This window comes from Phyllostomus discolor, chromosome 7 (assembly GCF_004126475.2).
Source record: "Phyllostomus discolor isolate MPI-MPIP mPhyDis1 chromosome 7, mPhyDis1.pri.v3, whole genome shotgun sequence".
NCBI lineage: Eukaryota > Metazoa > Chordata > Mammalia > Chiroptera > Phyllostomidae > Phyllostomus > Phyllostomus discolor.
Window position 1 is genome coordinate 80,390,786 of NC_040909.2, and position 17,717 is coordinate 80,408,502.

Here is a 17,717-nt window from a genome sequence, read left to right on the forward strand (position 1 = left end):
ACACTTCCCAATGCAAATGTGCTAAGGATCTTACGATCTGTGTATCTACTCCCACTCAATATCCAAGCCTGGGTTCCCTAAAAGCCTCTAGAACCAGCAAATTTACAGAAATAAGCAAAAAATTGCAATAAACCATTGCCATAGCTACCCATATTGCCAATTGTGGAATTTCTTACCTAGCGAGACACTTCTAAAAAGTAATAACTAATGCACATGCTTCAATCAAACTCTAAACCTCTCACTGGGGTTAGTTATATATCCAGAGCCTCAAGGTTCTCCATGGGATCTCAAGGATAGAAAGAGACAAGTGACTAATAAGGAAAGTTATGATTCAACTATTTTGTCATAAATCAGTTGAGAACCATTACATGATTTGTTAAATCTACCAAGAATATTCCTTCTTCTTAATTAGACCAATTACAGTCGGACAGCAACTGGTACCAACTAATTATGTCCTGTCAATACATACACAAGTGATAATTTTTCCTATATAATTAGATGGGGTAATGGCATGCTAATGACTTCAAAATGTGCCCTACACTTTGATAAGATCATACTGCCTTTCTAAGAACTTAAATCTCTCTGCATCTCACATTTTTGGTGGGGAACCTAACATAGCAACCTATCAGAAAAGATCCGAGATGCCAGATATCATGAGGATTTCTTCCTCCAACTGAAATGTGTGATCCACAGTTTATAAGTGACCACAACCCAATGACAAATAAAAGAGCTTAAGCTTTAGACATCTACCCAACCCACAAAAAATTGTTGCCTTCAATAGTCCAAGCTAATAAAATTGTCCCTGATTATTTACAGGCCAACCAAGTATTGAGTCATTAAATTAATAATGCTTGTGTAAACACTTCAGGAAAGGTGGATTTGTTAATTTAGGAGAAAAAAAAGACATAGCTTTCAAGGTTGGCCAAACTGATCCATGGGACTTATACTCCTATTAGTTACGGACCTATTTTTCCTTTTAGGACTCGCTCCCTTCTTTCCAATCCTAATACAGACATATCTCAGACATATTGTGGCTTTGGTTCCAAATCACTGGAATACAGTGAATATCACAATAAACTGAGTTATATGAAGGTTCAAGGCTAATTAAAAGGGGCATAATGGGATTCAAAATATTTTTTATATTTATGATTGTCCTCAGACCTCTTGTCTTTTCTTCTGAATGATATGCATGTGCTTAAAAAATCACTACACTGACACTATACTAGGCTGACCCCAGCTGATGTTCCTACATTGAAGAGACTGAAGCTACCATGGATCACTCAGCTGACTTTGACTCAAAGGAGGGGAATGATATTGTAACAGAGAAATGGTGCACTCTTAGCTTATCTAAGAAGAGATCAGTAGAAATCCAGTCAAGAGTTCAGCAATAGCCACACCCAGAAATAAAATGCATTACTTTCAGGCATAGGATTTCTCAGAAATTTCATAAACAACCAAAGTTGGCTTCCCTGATAATGGCCAACCCCTGATAAATGCCCCTTTGCTTCAAGGAAATTGTTCCCACTGGTAAGTGTTAAGTGATCACCTTGTGCATGGACAAAAAAAAATGGTATTTCACTGTTCCTTAGACTGCTGCAGCTTTCACTTTATCAATTTTCCTTGCTTTGGTTTCACAACTGATCTCCCTCATATGTGAATAAATATCGGTTGTGCTTTTAATTAAACTGACTATATCTGGATTATTCTTTGAGGCAATGGTCCTGAATCTAGTCAAGAGAGTTGACTTCCATTTACAGGAAACATCAAACAAGTGACCACATAAAACCACACAGTCACATCAGAATGTAAGAAAGTTCATACCCAGTGTCTGCAGTAACTCAATGGTGGAAATTTTAAAAAAAAGGGGAGATAGGCTCCAGATCTAAAGAGATTTGAGCAACATAACACTGAATGGAATGTTAAACCATATTTGGGTCCCACTGCAAACAAAGAAATTGTAAAAAGGTAGTTCTGGGATAATCATGAAAGTGTGATTATTAACCAGATATTAGATCATAGCAATAAATTATTATTAAGATTAAGTGTGATAGTAGAATTGTACTTATGTCAGAGAAGGTTCATATTTTTAGAGATAGTTAAGTATGTAAGAAAATATTTAAATAACATCTGGGATTTCCTTTTAAAGATTTCATCAAGGATGGAAAAAAGAAAGGAATAGAAGAAAACTCTTGATAATTTTTAACTTGATTGATACAATTTCACTATTTGCTATCTCTTCCTTTGTGTCCATCTGAAATAGTTCATCACAAAGATTTTCTTATATAATGGTCTTATATTTAATGTAAATATTTAATATATATGTATACACTAGTTTTAGAATCCTCTTTCCAAAAGAGAACATTTCCTGCACACTCTAAATAAACTCAAATAGCAAATCTGTGGGTAATTTCTCTTCTGCCACCATAGGCAGCATTTGCTGCCTAATCTGTATGTTGCACCATTGTTGCTAAACTGAATTCCTGAAAAGTCAGGTGGAATTACTTAGGCAGTGATTCTGGGAGCAATTTTTTTAAAAAAAGAAGAGTCCATCAAGATGAGAAAAAGTAGAGTGAGATTCTATTTTCTATAGTTGAGTTCAAGGCTAGTGTTACTTTTAAATTGAATTTTTCATGAAATAGCTTTTTAAAAATACTACTTACTAAATCAGTTCCATTTGATCATAAAGCAAGATAGAGGTGGGGGAAGTTCAGAGGATCAGAGAATGCATGAATAAATGATTAATTGGAAAATATCCTGGGAAAGCAGTATAATAAAAATGCTTCAGCTTTTTTCTTCCTTTACCCCCCTCCTTTCAGCTGTGATTTAAAATAAACAAAATTAAACAACAAATGTTAACTTCAGTGTCATAGAGGGGCTCCTGTTTGAAATATAAAATAAAATGACTGTGGGATAAAAGAATGAGTCATTCTTCTAGATTTCTCTTCCAGGCACTTCAGTATTGTCTCACTCAAGCATCATAAACTGAAATGCTGACTGAAATTCTGAGCAGAAGCAACTTCCCAGCTTTACTAGTGCCCAACTAATGTTCTCCCTGGACTCCACTGTAAATCAGCTCACAGAAAGAAGGAGTTACAGTAGTTCCTGCAAGATAGTAAATACTTGTTCAGCATTACCAATTTAATGTAAAGATTTCACTTAGTAAGTTTATATCATCCTTCTTATGATTAAAGCAAGTTCATTTCCAGAAAAGTTTAATTATGAAATTATCAATAAGACTCACTCTTTTCAAATAAGTTATTTTGCTTCAGGGTGAATTATACTAATTACTAATATGTACAAATTCCATTTGAACATTTAAAAAACACTAGGTAAATAAGAAAATAGTTAACTAAGCATTCTTTATTTTAAAATAACTGGTCCAAAAAGAAAATAATAAGATATCTTCATTCAGCATTGCAAAAACAACTCTAACCATTGGGAAATATCCACACCATACAGATTTATTGTTAATAAGGAACACTAACTCCTGCTTCTTGGAATGACTTTCCTTTTAAATAAACCGTATAGGATAGCTCTATTAAAAGACACCCAACCCTTTTTCATTTTTATTATAAGTCTATAGGGCTTTTTTAAAGTATATTTTATTGATTATGCTGTTACAGTTGTCCCATTTTTTTCTCCCTGTTGTTCCCCCTCTGCCTTGCACCCCCCACCCTCCAGAATCTGCCCCCTTAGTTCATGTCCATGGGCCATACATGTAAGTTCTTTGGCTTCTACATTTCCTACACTATTCTTAACCTCCCCCTATCTATTTTATGCTACTAATTATGCTTTTTATTTCCTGTATCTTTTCTCCCCCTTGTCCTCCTCCCCCTCTCCACTGATAATCCTCCATGTGGTCTCCAATTCTGTGATTCTGTTCCTGTTCTAGTTGTTTGCTTAGTTTTGTTTTTTAGGTTCAGTTGTTGATAATTGTGAATTTGTTGTCATTTTACTATTCATAATTTTTATCTTCTTCTATTTCTTAGATAAGTCCCTTTAACATTTCATATAATAAAGGCTTCGTAATGATGAACTCCTTTGACTTGACTTTATTTAGGGAGCACTTTATCTGCCCTTCCATTCTTAATGATAGCTTTGCTGGATAGAGCAATCTTGGATGTAGGTCCTTTGTCTTTCATGACTTCAAATACTTCTTTCCAGCCCTTCTTGCCTGTAAGTTTTCTTTTGAGAAACAGCTGATAATCTCATAGGCACTCCTTTGTAGGCAATTCTCTCCTTTTCTCTTGCTGCTTTCAGGATTTCTCTCCTTATTTTTAATCTTGGCTAGTGTAATTATGATGTGCCTTGGTGTGTTCCTCCTTGGGTCCAACTGTTTTGGGACTCTCTGGGCTTCCTGGACTTCCTGGAAGTCTATTTCCTTTGCCAGAATAGGGAAGTTTTCCTTTATTGTTTGTTCAAATAAGTTTTCAATTTCTTATCCTTCCTCTTCTCCTTCTGGTGTTCCTGTGATTCAGATGTAGGAACATTTAAAGTTGTCCTGGATGTTCCTAAGCCTCTCCTCATTTCTTTGAATTCTTGTTTCTTCATTTCATTTCAGTTAAATATTCATTTCTTCCTTTTGTTTCAAATCATGGATTTGAATCTCAGTTTCCTTCCCTTCACTGCTGGTTCCCTGTTCATTTTCCTTTATCTCACTTTGTATAGACTTCACTTCTCCCTTTATTTTGAGACCATACCAAACCATTTCTTTGAGCATCCTGATTACCAGTATTTTGAACTCTGCATCTGACAGGTGGTCTATCTCCTTGTTGCTTAGTGCTTTTTCTGGAATTTTGTTTTGATTTGTTCTTTCTTTTGGGCCATATTTCTTTGTGCACACCTGTTACATTGTAATAGGTGGATCCTTAGGTATTCTTAGGGAATAAACCCTCTTTGCTTCATTGTGTTGCTGTCTGTGGGGAGGGGTCAGAGAGGGGACAATTCTGCCCCCTTGATCTGCTCTAGCCCCACTTTCTGTCATTTCTCTTGCTTCCCACAAGTGGATTGTGCCCTTTCAGGTGCTGATTCCCATGTAGGTGGGTGAGTGTATGTTCTAGGATCCTGTGGGCCTCTCCAATGGACTCTCCTGTGAGACTGGGAGTTCCTCCCACCTTTGCCACCTCCAGAGGATTTTATAGCCAGAGGTTTTGAGTCTTTAGTTTCCTGGCCAGCCATCCCCCTGTCTCAGCCATGCAGTCTTCCACATGCCTCTGTCCTTTCCTCCTGACTGCCCATCCTCACCCCTCCCACTGGGCTGGATGAACGTTTCCTTAGCTCCTTGGTTGTCAGAGTTCCATGCAGTTTGATTTTCTGGTGGTTCTGGTTTGTTTGTTTGTTTATTTGTTTATTTTAATTGGCTGTTATCCTTCTTTTGGTTGTGCAAGGAAGCAAAGCATTGCTACCTACACCTCCATATTGTCAGGAACTTCTATAGAGGTTTAAATATGGCAAAATAATCAAACTGTCAGTCAACTAACTATTTTTCATGTGTCGCTACTTTAATTGTATCTCTATATACCTTTAACTATAATTGCATTTCCAACCCCCTAAAAAAATTCCGTGGCCTTTTATTTTTTACAAGCTTCTTTTGTAATCAACTGAGATCAGATAAAAATAATTAATTCATTCTAACAGTAGTTTTCATATCTTGCTAACTTTTAAAAATTACTTTGGGATTCTTTTCCAGATACTTGATTATTATTAGCAGAAAATCATATGACTGCATTAGATGACATCAGCTAATCCTCCAAAGCAACTGTTTATCTCCAATTTGGAAAGAAATCAACACTTCAGGCCTCCATGCAGAGAGAGCACACAATATGCTATAACCACAGTAATTAAAATTTGTTAGCATATCTCTAATATCTACAGTCTCATCTTACTGTTATTAAAGTTAAAAAATTCACAAGGGTCTTCTACTGGCATGAGCTCTATCTAGCTATGTGCTTTTGTGAATGGAGTAGTATAAAAATAAACAATAGTAAACAACCCAGTGCCCACTTCCAACACGCTCAAAGCATGCTCAAAAAGGAAGGTGGTTGGAGCATATCTGTGGCTTCACTGGGTTTAATCATCTTGAATTACTTTCAATTGTGTTTTGTTGTGGTTTCACAAGCTTATCTACCATGTGAACCAGGAAGCCAAGCACTAAAAAAGGATATAAATACAAACATATACATTCCTCAGCCCCTACTGTTACAAAATTTAAATATGTTGGAAACCATAAACACAATAGCCACAATTTATTAAATGTCTATGGTGCCTTAGGCAGTTTACATATGATAACCTAACCCTTTGGTCCACCCAAATCTTGCAAGGCAAGATTTTACAATGTCCTTATTTTACCTTTTCTCTTATTTGGGACTCACTGTCCCCATGAAGACAATTTGCTTCAGACAAAGCTGACTCTCATCTCCATACCTCTGGAATCCACCCTACCTCTGTAGTTAGAGGAGTCAGTTTGGGTTTCTTTTATAGTGCTGGTAGCAGCAGTACTAGTAGTAGTAACCAAAAGGACTCTAACTGATGACAGGATAATATTCATCCTCCAAAAGGAATAACATTTTCTTAAAGAAACTTGGCTTCTTTTTCCATCATTTTATATTTTTTAGACATTTAGAAAAAGCTTAGCTGCTTTCATAATACTAAAGTCTGAAACTTTCTTAAATAAATTATTTGTTTGATAAATGATTAGCTGAACAAATGCATGAATAATGAATAAATGATTGAATATGAGAGAATTTCTCTCTTCCTATATAGATCCTACTCTCATGCTGAGATATATAATTGACAAAAAAAAGTAATAAGTGACTATAATTCAGATATTTGAATTTATTTCATTTTTCTTAGCCCATTGATGTTAGCTTGCTATCTTTACATTCTACAGTACATCATACTAACTTACCCTCTCCCCTGCTTGACATTATTTGAAAATCATACATATCTGAGTTCAGTTGCCTAGCACCCGGAAAGTCAGAAAGAAATGAGTCCCACATCTGACACCACTCCTATGTAAGGTTCACAAGAGAAGGAGAGATTGGACAATAGAATGTGTTTTGCCTCAATTTACTCATAGCAATCAAAAATGCAATAGATCTTGTCCAACTGCCAATGGTAGTTGTTAAAAACATTAATGCTATGACTTAAAGACATTTTTCTCCAAGGAAGCCTAAGAATGTGCAGAGATGACACAGAGCTTGAGGGGAAAAGGTGTGGTGGGGGAAAAAATAGGTACTTTAAAGACATTAGTCATGCAGACCTGCTGAAGATCCCTCCTCTCCTGACTGGTAACTACTCTGCTGAGAGGAAACCAATTCTCACATTTGAAGTGGGAAATGACTATAGAGAGGGATAAAGTGGTTATTTATTTCCTGACCCTGCCAACTTCCATATTGTTCCCTTGCTGTGTCATAGTCACAGACTTCTATAATGACAGGAAAAAATAATTTCTAATCTTCCCGTTCAAGGAATAATTTCATTGATCTACATTTAATCTTTTTTTTTTCTGTGATTCAGCAGATCTGGGAACAGCCTCAGTTCCCAGATGTGCATAGGATTAAAATATCTACAAGTTAATGAAGAGGCGAAGAAATGTATTTCAGCACCAAGGAGAGTACCCTGTTATTTTCAAATGGTTTTAGGCATTCAGAACTGCATATCATTCATGAGACTAGAAAGAAATTTTGAAATGCAGTTTGATAGAAAACTGCTAAGAACTTATTTCACACATGATAAAAATTCTAATCATTTATGTAAAGTAAGAACTTGCTAAGGTACATGTTCATGATTTCAACCATGTGCTATGCAATTTTTTAGCTACCAATGCAATGGAATTAGAGAATCTTTGACTATTGCCAGATGTCAAAATAACAGTTTCTGAATGGAGCTAGACTGGAGGGAGGTTCAGTAAAATCACAGAAGTGTTATACTAACAGTGACTAAAAGCTCCATGAGAACAAGTCCTAATGTCTTTCTCACTTCTGTATCCTAAAAGCTTGGCCCATGGTAAGTGCTCAGCGAATATTTATGTGAGTCAAGTAAGGAAAATTGTATTGATGAATAACATTAGTTAAGTGACTGGGGGTGAATTCATAAATGCCTCACTTATAATGAAAAGTCACTTTTTACAACTCGTGTCAGAGATCCTCACACACCACACTGCTCAGCCAGAAACTTGAACACATATATACTTAACCTCTAGCAATGCAGTCTCTGGATCTCAAAAGCATCATGCTCCAAATCACATCTTTTATCTTTACTAAGCTTTCATCTAAGGAAAGGGTTCTTCTTAGAGACCTGGAAAGGTTATTCAGGTTTCAACCCATGTAATTAATATTACATCTCCAGGCCAGCATGGCCTCCACCCAAATGTAGCTCCTCCAATATTCAGGGTGACCAGTCAACCTGGTTGTGCCCTATTAACAGATGGACAGCACACAGGTGCAGGAGGCTACCTCTCATCCTCTTCCATGCAGTCCACTGGTGGCCCATGACTACTTGTTCCTATTCCCAAGCAGCCCAGGGAGGCCCTTCCTTCTGTGCCAAGACTAGAAAACATCAGGCCTTGTTCTGCTGTGGAATCTTCAAGGGTCCAGAGACATCTGAGCCCTGCTGTGCTGGAGACAAATGACAAGATTGCAGTTCTGCTCTGAGTTGCCACTATAGAGGACATGGGGTCACCCTGGCAGGTTTAAAGGCAAAGAGGAAAGATGAACAAGTAAAAACCGTGTTTAAACAGTTGTTTCCAATAGTCAGAATGTTATAAAGATTTCTCAGGCCTCCAAGTCCCTTTCCCTTGTTAATGACTATTTGTGTAATGAAACTGTGTGAGCAAAGTCAAACCTCCTAGCTCCTGGGTAGCCACAGACCCAGTTCTCAGCTCCTAAGAGCCTTCTGGGCAAGGCTCCACTCTACTTGGACTGTACTACCAGGCCCCCAAAACAGGGGGGAGCTGCCCGGGAAGCACTGATTTCCATTTCAAGCTGCATTCTGGTACTTTGTACTCCAGCACCATTGGCCAATCAATATTTAATGCTCAGAGATTCTGGCTCTGCGCGAGTCATGTCAGGGGACCTTGGGAGCCAATCTGCTTGAGCTTCTGTGTAATAATTATTCATGGGCTCCTGCCTCTTGATCCTTCTCTCGCACGGTCCCACTCTGCAGAATCAGTGCCTTATTCAGTCTTCTCTCGCTCTCTCTCACTGCTGCTGCTGCTGCTGCTGCTGCTGTAGCCGGACTCTGCCTTCTCACCGCTCAGCATCTGCACATCCCTACAATGGCTAAAACAGCGATGGGTAAGGTAGTGCATGGCTCTCCCTGAGCTTGACCTGGAGCCCACCCTCACCTCTTAGAGCTTTGAAGGCATTGGGAGATATTTTATTAAAAAAAAAATTAAGGGTAACACAGAAACCAAAAAAAAGACGGTTGGGAAAGGCCAAGAAGAAGGGAGGGTCCTTGGAAATCTAAAACTAAGAATTTCTTTTTAAAAGTTGAAGCAGGTAAATTGCCTTGTCATGGGTAGGGAATTATGTTGCTTATTTAAAATTAAGGCTTAGTCGTCGGGGTGGGGGCTACCTTTACCATTTGCCTTAAATGGGGATAAGGGAAATTTTGGAAAGTGCTTTGTAACATCCTTTATTTTCTATCTAGTTGTTGTTTTTTTTTTTTTTAAGAAAAAGAAAGAAAATGAGGAAGAGAAAGGGGATGGGAGAAAAGAAAAATGCCAAGTCAAAGCGGTCCCATCTCGCCTGTTTGAAAGATGGGTGGAGACAAGGGGTGGGTGGAGGACAAGCAGATTTTAACGTATTGTCTCACGGGTTAGAGAAACCGCTAGCCCTGAGACGCAGCAGAAGGGAAGGGCTGGGGTGGGAACCAGGCTCCTTTGTTTTAGGGGAAAGAGGATGGAAGTCAAGGAGGGCACAGAGGGCGCGGTGGGCAACTGCAAGGGTGGGGACTCGGGAAGGAAGGGTTGGAGGGACAAAGGTTTCCAGGGCTCAGGGGTGGGGTTTCTTTGTGTGAGGACGCAGGGTCCCTGGGCAAAGCACCTGCAGGCTAGGCTCACAACGCTGGCGGCCCCACCCTGTGTGGATCCTCGCCCTCACCCCACCCTCCAGCCTGTGCAGTGTCTTCAACAGAGAGAGGGTGGGGCGGGGAGCGTCAGCAAGACCCCCAGGAGCCCAGCCAAGGGGTACACAGTGCCACGCCCGCGCAGGGTGCTCCTTGGCTTGGGAGTACGACCTCACTATTGCCCTCTTCCCCATCCTGGCTTCATTGTTCTGTTTAACGGGGAGGAAAGGGGGACGAAGGAGTGGGTTAACATTTTTCTTTTCGAAACCACGTTACATAGGGTGATTAGGCATAGACACAGATAAAGGCTTCTTTGAACTCCTTTGATTGTTTTAAGGAAAAGCTTCTGGAATCTAGAAATGTATATATATATAACAATACAGAAAGAAAAGAGGTCAAGGTCTTAAATTGAACCACGTGAAATATCCATTTTATAGGTCAAACAGGGCCAAATATTGGCAATTTTCATAGGTTCAACCTAGATCAGGGAAGCAGACAGTGGAGACAGAGCCTGAGAGAGATTCCGCATCCAGAGCCTCCATCTCCAGCCGGCCCTGTGTCTCAAGTGCCCCTTGCTCCCGGGACTTGTCGGCCCTGGGTTGGACTTGCAGGGAGGAGACCGAGATTGTTGGCTGGAAGCTGCCCTCTCCAGGGACCTGGTGCGGTGAGCAGCTGGGAAAAGCAGTGGGCTGGGCCCCAGGCAGCTCCGCCCTTGCCCCACCCTCTGTGCGGAGCTGGAAAGACCTTGGGCTTGGAGTCTTGGCGGGGAAGGGGAGCTTCATGAGGAGGGTGGGGAGAAGGCGGTTGAGGCTCTGCAGTCCTAAGACCCCTTTTGCAGCTTTGCAGCCTGGAACCTCCTGGGCCCCATCCACGTGCTCAGCCAACCCGCGACACTCTGCAGAAAGGTTGGCTAGAGACCCTTCTGACCACACAAAGGCGTGGCCCCACCCCAATCGGTAGAAGACCATAGAGGTGACCGCTGCTCAGGGGTCCGGGCAGCATTCTCTCACCTTGGCTCCTGCAGCTCAAGCCCACTACCCACGCTCTGTTCTCCCGGAGTTCGCTGAATGGGGACCCCTTGGGCAGCCTCCCTAAAAGGGACTCTCGCTGTTAGAGCCAGACGCGGCTCTGCCCCACCCCTCCCAGTTGGGTCTAGACCCGACAACCGAGGTCCTGTGGGGGCGCACTTGGTGCTGGCTCAGGGAGCGCGGCCAGCCCTGCAGAACCCCCACCCGGGAGCTGGGCGCTCGCCCCCGCTGGTGCAGCAGGGGAGACTTTTCTGCGCAGTGTCCTGAGTTACCCCTGTTTCCCACAATTCGAGGTTCATTCGCAAGTCCAGGAAGGTTCTGGATATGGGGGATGGAGGCGATCAGGCTCTGCGCGCTCAGCCTACAGCGCTAAGAGGTTTCTGCCTGGATGATCGCAGGATGGTGGTTGGGGGGAGGGGGGGAGGGTGCGGTGGGCGGTGACCAAGGAGAACGCGGCTACAAATTCGTCATCATCAGTGTTAGCGTTATAATCTCAAATCATCATTATTTTTGCTTCATGATTCAATGGTCTTATTTGTTCCAAACGTTCGAATGACTGCATTTGGTTAAGGATTAACTCATCATGCACACTCTTCTTTCTCCTACTCCTCCCTTCCCCGCCTCACCCTCAAGAAGGAATTCTGTCTCTAGTCACTCATTCTATGTTATTAAGCAAACGTATTTTCAGGCTTTTTCGAGATTATGTATGTGCATGTGGGTCGTATATATGTGCAGGTGCATGCTAAGGATAGGGCTTGCGTGATAAAGAATGATGGGAAAATTCTCCGCAGAGAACTGCGGCTGCATTGGGTGAAAATATACATGTATAATTAAGATATTGGGATCTTCAGCATATATTCCATAAGGTTATATGTATAAATAAATATAGGTTAGGAACAAAATGTTAACTTTTTCCCCAAAACTGTTCTTCCTATTGCCGATTCTTGATATGGTCTCAATTCTACACAGAAACATGGTTAGTGAAATGGTAGCCAGCATGTCATTAATAAAAACCCCACCCCAAATATGACAGATGCAAGGGTCCTTTCTGTCCTTTCTGCCAAAAGTGGACTGTTTCTGCAAATCTTGAAGAGAAGCACAACCTCCCCAATATCAATGGAGTTTGAAATCATTCCATTTGCAAAACATAATCGATTAATTATCAGGAAGGGTGCTTTTTCCTGATTCATTAAACAATTATTGTATTCAGCATGATTGCACTAGGTGCATAGAATATACCCCATACCTTCTCTAATGAAGTAGGTGCCTTCTAAATAGTTAAATAATAGAAGTGGGAAAGATCAGGGTTCAGCTGTGATTTCAGGATAAAAATGAAAGAAATAGCAGTCGCTTATCAATTAACCATATAGAACATATTTCTTGCTGGGTGAATAAGCTGAGCCTGCAACAAGCACTGTGTGACCCCATGCAACACAACACGAATCACCCGTGTGATGGTATAAACACTAAGGGTGTTGCCCTATGTTCAAATTCTCTGAAAGAAAGTATATTTTTAAGTAATAAATTAAGATTGGGTGGCTAGTAATATTAAAATACAGAATTTTGTTTAGCCAAAATTCACAGTGGCTTTGTGATGTGATTTACAGGTTTCTATTGACTTATGCCAGTCTAAGGGGGAAGGGAATATTTTTATTGTTAGAGAAATTGCTTCTGCCCTTATTAACATTTTTAGTAGGGTTTTATCTGTTGCATTAAAAACACTTTTTCTTACTTTGAGGGGGTTTTCCCACTATTAGCAGACAAATTATGGGATAAACATTTGATCAGTTGGCCCAATATGTCTTCATCCTCGGTGATGGAAATGCTGCAGGCAGGCGGCATTATACTCAGATTCAAGAAATGCTCTCTCAGAGTGCCAGAAAGCCAAGTCACACACAAAAAAATACTTTTCCTCCCTATAATTTAGGACCAAAATATCAACTTAATTCTGTGAATATTTAGTACTTGGTATGGATCATAATTGTAACTTAAATCTGTACAATTAAAATTAAATGGAAGATGAAATCAATTACATATTTAATTGGGGATAGTTCTTATTAATAAATCCAGACCATCTTTAGAAAAAATTCCTGTTTTATGAATCATCGTTGTTTCTCATTCCAACAGAATGAGACTGACCAAGTACCCTATTCCTCCCCAGTAACTGGATGCTCACCTAAGGCTGGTTGCAGCTGGCCTCCCAGCAGGTGGCTGCCTGCTCTCGGTGTGGCCACCGGAAGCTGCTACTAACAACTCCAGCTCACTCCAATTTCCTCTTTGGTTTTCGAAAAAATAAACTGTATTCTGTGGTCACACATGTGAGACCTTATGTGGAAAATGCAAGAAATTTGCCAAACAAGGGGAAAAATACCAAATTAGCCAGTGACCCAGATGTTTTCAGTAGGAGGTTGGTTTCCTTTCCTAATTCTCTCAATTGGAAACCTTGGAGTCTGCATTAACTTTTCCTCCCACTAGAGGGCAATCAAGTTCTCTAAAGAGCTAGATTAATTTAAACCCACTTCAAATACTAGTGTTTCATGAATTTTTTCTTTGTAATCAGTTTATTTGGTTGCTTGTTTGATAAGTTAATGATGCTATGCTTTGCCCTAGTGGATAAAAAGGGTTGTGAACCTGGTTAATTATGTATTCTCTTACAATTTTACTTTCTAGTGTCATTATATTGTTATTGTAATATTTATGTTAATTGAAGCAGAGGTTGTGGATAAACAGTAAAATATGGTCTGTAGTAATAACAAAATCACTTAGGAACAGAATATATTATTAGTGTTTAAATAAATGAATAAATTAAACAAAACAATTTTTCATTTATTTAAAATATGCTCCATGCTGGGGACACACCTGAACATCATTGGCCACCTTCAGGAGTTTGTAGACTAGTAGGTAAAATAGATGCAATGTAATACTGATAAGAGGTACCAAAAACAAACATAACTAATTTATAAGATCATCAAAAGTGGATTTTTTCATGTTTGTATTGGTAGGGAATTTGTTTCTCTTATATTTCATGTAGGTATAATGTATCTGTAAAGTATTTAATAGTTTTATATGACTGTGTTCCTCAAATTTTAATGTGCATTTGAATCACCTGTGGTTTTCATTAAAATGTGAATTCTGATAAGAAGTCCGGTTGAGGCTAGCCATTCTACATTCCTTCAAACTCCCAGAAGATGCTGATTCTAATCACCAAACATCAGTTTAAAAATATAAAGTCTGTGATATACATGTCCCTTTCATAATCAGCTCTGGTGTGATGCCTTAACTTTGCCTCAAATCCATGGCAAACTTTATAAAATATTTCACTTCCAAACTCATACACTTAGGAATTGTATTCCTCTGGAGTGGCATGTTTTGCGCCCTCATTCTCTCTTAGCAGGATTCTAAAAATATATGTATTCCTATTGTATGATATTTGATTCAGCAAACAACCTTCAAGAGAAATGTCAAAAATCAGAACTTGGCACTGTGTGTGTGTGTGTGTGTGTGTGTGTGTGTGTATGAATGTGGCTTGTGGTACAGATAAGAAGAATTAATAAGTCAATATCTGATATTGCTAGCTTACTGCTATTTACAAAACAATTAGTTCAACTCAGAAGCTTTTCATTGTCGGATAATAAGCAAAAGCCTACAACCCCATTTGCCGTACAGTTAATTCACTGTAACTGCTCCACCTACTGAAGCAATTAAAACAGGGTAAATCACACTAACACTGCCTTCCAATGTGTCCCATACTTACTATTGACCAGATTTTTCTAACAGAATTTCTTCCTGGCCACCACAGGAGGAAATTAGCAATTGAGTAGGGATGTAGATCTGAAAACAGATTACCTGTGTGTTTTCTGCTTACTTAAACCAGTAAAAGATTTCTCCTTTTTTGACTCTTTCTAAGAAAGTCAACCTAGATGGGGAAAATGGGTCTTTGGGGACTATCAGCAAAGGCTTCACATGTCAATCCTCCTGTCCAGGGGCAGCAGGCCGTGTAAAGATGACCATGTTTCTGGAAACACTGTCCTGCAGAAGTGATACTACACATGAAATATCTCACATTAGAAAAGCAGTGTGGCCCAAATAGAGTACTAATAACATCCCAAATAAAACTGGCCACAGAGTTGGGAGGATATACTGTTATTCAACATGAAGTTGGATTAAGCCTCATTTTCCATTCCTCTGTTATTGTTAACTTCTCACTTCAGAGTCTCTCAAAAACTAAGAAACTTTCATTTTGCCACTCCAGGTACATTAAAAAGAGAAAGAAGACATGCTAAGAGAGCATTACAAAAGTAATGTATGTTTTAGATGTTTAATCCTAGCAGTCAGTGGCTGTATGCATACCTCATGTGGAGATGACAAAAATCCAATCTTGAGGACCTTCAAGCCAAAAAAATTTCTTGACTAGTCCTTTAACCAACAATATTACTGTGACATTGCTTTCTTTTAAGAATCATTTTTCTGGCACAAAGATTTCAAAAAGTCTGTAACAATCAACTTTTACTGATTGATTTAACTCTTAAATAATTTGCTAGGTACTAAGCATTTTATACATATTAGCTATGTTAACTATCCAATAATTATAAAAAGTAGTTGCTATTATGGGTAAGGAAACAGAGGCACAGAGAAATGAAGTGACTTACCCAAGGTTACACAGTTGATCTCATCCAGAATTTGGACTCAGGCCCTGTGGCTCCAGAATCAGCACCTTTAACCAGTACCAGATACTCTTGTATCTGCTCCTTGTCCTGGTGTTCCCACTGTGGAAGTCAAACCTGTGATGTCAGCATTAAGTTGAACAAGCCTAAGATGGTCTTACTCTTTCTGAGCACAGACTCACCTTGAAGAGGAAATACCTTCAAACTGATAATTAAGTTTAATAGCTAATCTGAGACTTATGGAATAATTGCTATGATTTGGGCTTTTGGGGAAAGAGAACTAGGAGATGTTGGGGGTGGAATGCATGGAGCACACAGAGTACATTGCTCTCTGAAGGTTAAGTGGAGGGGCAACACGGATTTCTACTGTGAATACACTGTGATGACCAGTTTAAGGGGGAAAAAATCTCAACCTAAGTAGTATCATCATGATTAACACATTTCAGAATGGGTCCTTAACTCCTTCCATAGCCTCTAGATACTCAATTTGAATACTCTGCCTTATGAAATAAATCTAAGACTAAAAGAAATATACAACCCAGGCATCCACATTTAATATAAGGATATTACTTCAAGACTCTCCTCATCTTATTGCCTCCAAAGCAGGCAAGCAGGAAAGATCCATGGGAAGGCTGTGACACACTTGTGAAACATTTTTAATTATCTTTTAATAAAGGAATCACAGCCTGCCATTTGTCAAGGAAACATTTGCAGTAGAGAAACCTGTGTTTATATAACCTATCTTTATTAGCCATGATTAAAGATAACATTTTGTGTACATTCATTCTCACAAAACACTTTTATGTGAATGTAAAGGTTAATTAATGCATTTCAGCAATCATTTTGCTAGTCATCTGGTAATACAGCTTCTCCAGGAATCATACTTAAAAGAAGAAGCCACACATTGCACTATAAAACCATAACAAAAATTAAGATTATTCACATTAGTAATTTTGTTGACCTCCAGGTTAAAATATTTAATTATTTGAAAAATTACAGGATTCCAAAAATTTGTTTTGTGGTCAGAATAGATAATTACAGTTCTTATAGAGTACATTAAGAAGAATGTTGCCTGGGAGTATTTTTTTTAACCAAAATCATTGCAAAAACGGTACCTGTAAGAGTGCTTATTTGGCAGTATTCTTCGGGAGCAGTTGTACTTTGGATGCCAGAGTTTGCTCCTCATCCACTGCTCTAAGGACTTAGTATGACAATGGATCACCCATGATATCTATGTCAATATTCTAGTTGTATGCCTTTATACCAGGATTAAAAGAAATGGATGAAATTTATCTAAACTGAGTCCCAAAAATATTTGTACAAGACAGCATTTTAAAATTCAAATTTTAGCCTTCTACTCCCTCTTTTAGAAGATTTTTTCCCTATCAACTGCAGCCATAATGGGGTTTTTTCTTCATTCAACAAAACTGCTCATAGTAAACTTAATAGTAATCTTTCATTTTGGGCTTCCTAGTGGATAGAAACCAAACTCCCATGGGAAAGCTCTATTTGGAATGTATTGGCTGCTGCAAAGCTGGGTCCGGAGACTCTCTCGAGAATGTCACTGTTATTGCTTCCAGATTCAACAGGAGGGGCACCAGCCATCTCAGGCTGTGGAGCTGAGGCTGAAGTGACTGTCACCTCCCTCAGGACCTTTCTTCAGAACATAATTGTCTTTACTACTGCCTAGTTGTGTGTTTTTTTAATACACAGGGAATACTATGGTTATTGATTTCAGAATGAAAGGAAGGAGGAGAGAGAAACATCAATCAGTTGCCTCCCATGCACCTCCCCTTGACCAAGGATCAAACCGGCAACATTTTGATGCACAGAATGATGCTCCAACCAACTCTGCCATCCAGCCAGGGCCTACCTAGTATTTTTTATTCCCAACACTGCTATCTATTGCTCTTATTTAAGTTATAGTTTTATCTGAGAACTGCTAGTTAGCATCCTC

At 39.3% G+C, this 17,717-nt stretch overlaps 1 protein-coding gene across 1 annotated transcript in view; it reads left to right on the forward strand.

The window, feature by feature from the left end:
• Positions 1-9,117: 9,117 nt before the first annotated feature.
• STMN2 (stathmin 2) overlaps positions 9,118-17,717 on the forward strand; it is a 39,832-nt gene continuing 31,232 nt past the window's right edge. Inside the window, 2 exon segments of the mRNA XM_028518965.2 lie at positions 9,118-9,237; positions 9,239-9,296. Of these exon segments, the coding sequence (XP_028374766.1) occupies positions 9,118-9,237; positions 9,239-9,296 (178 nt within the window).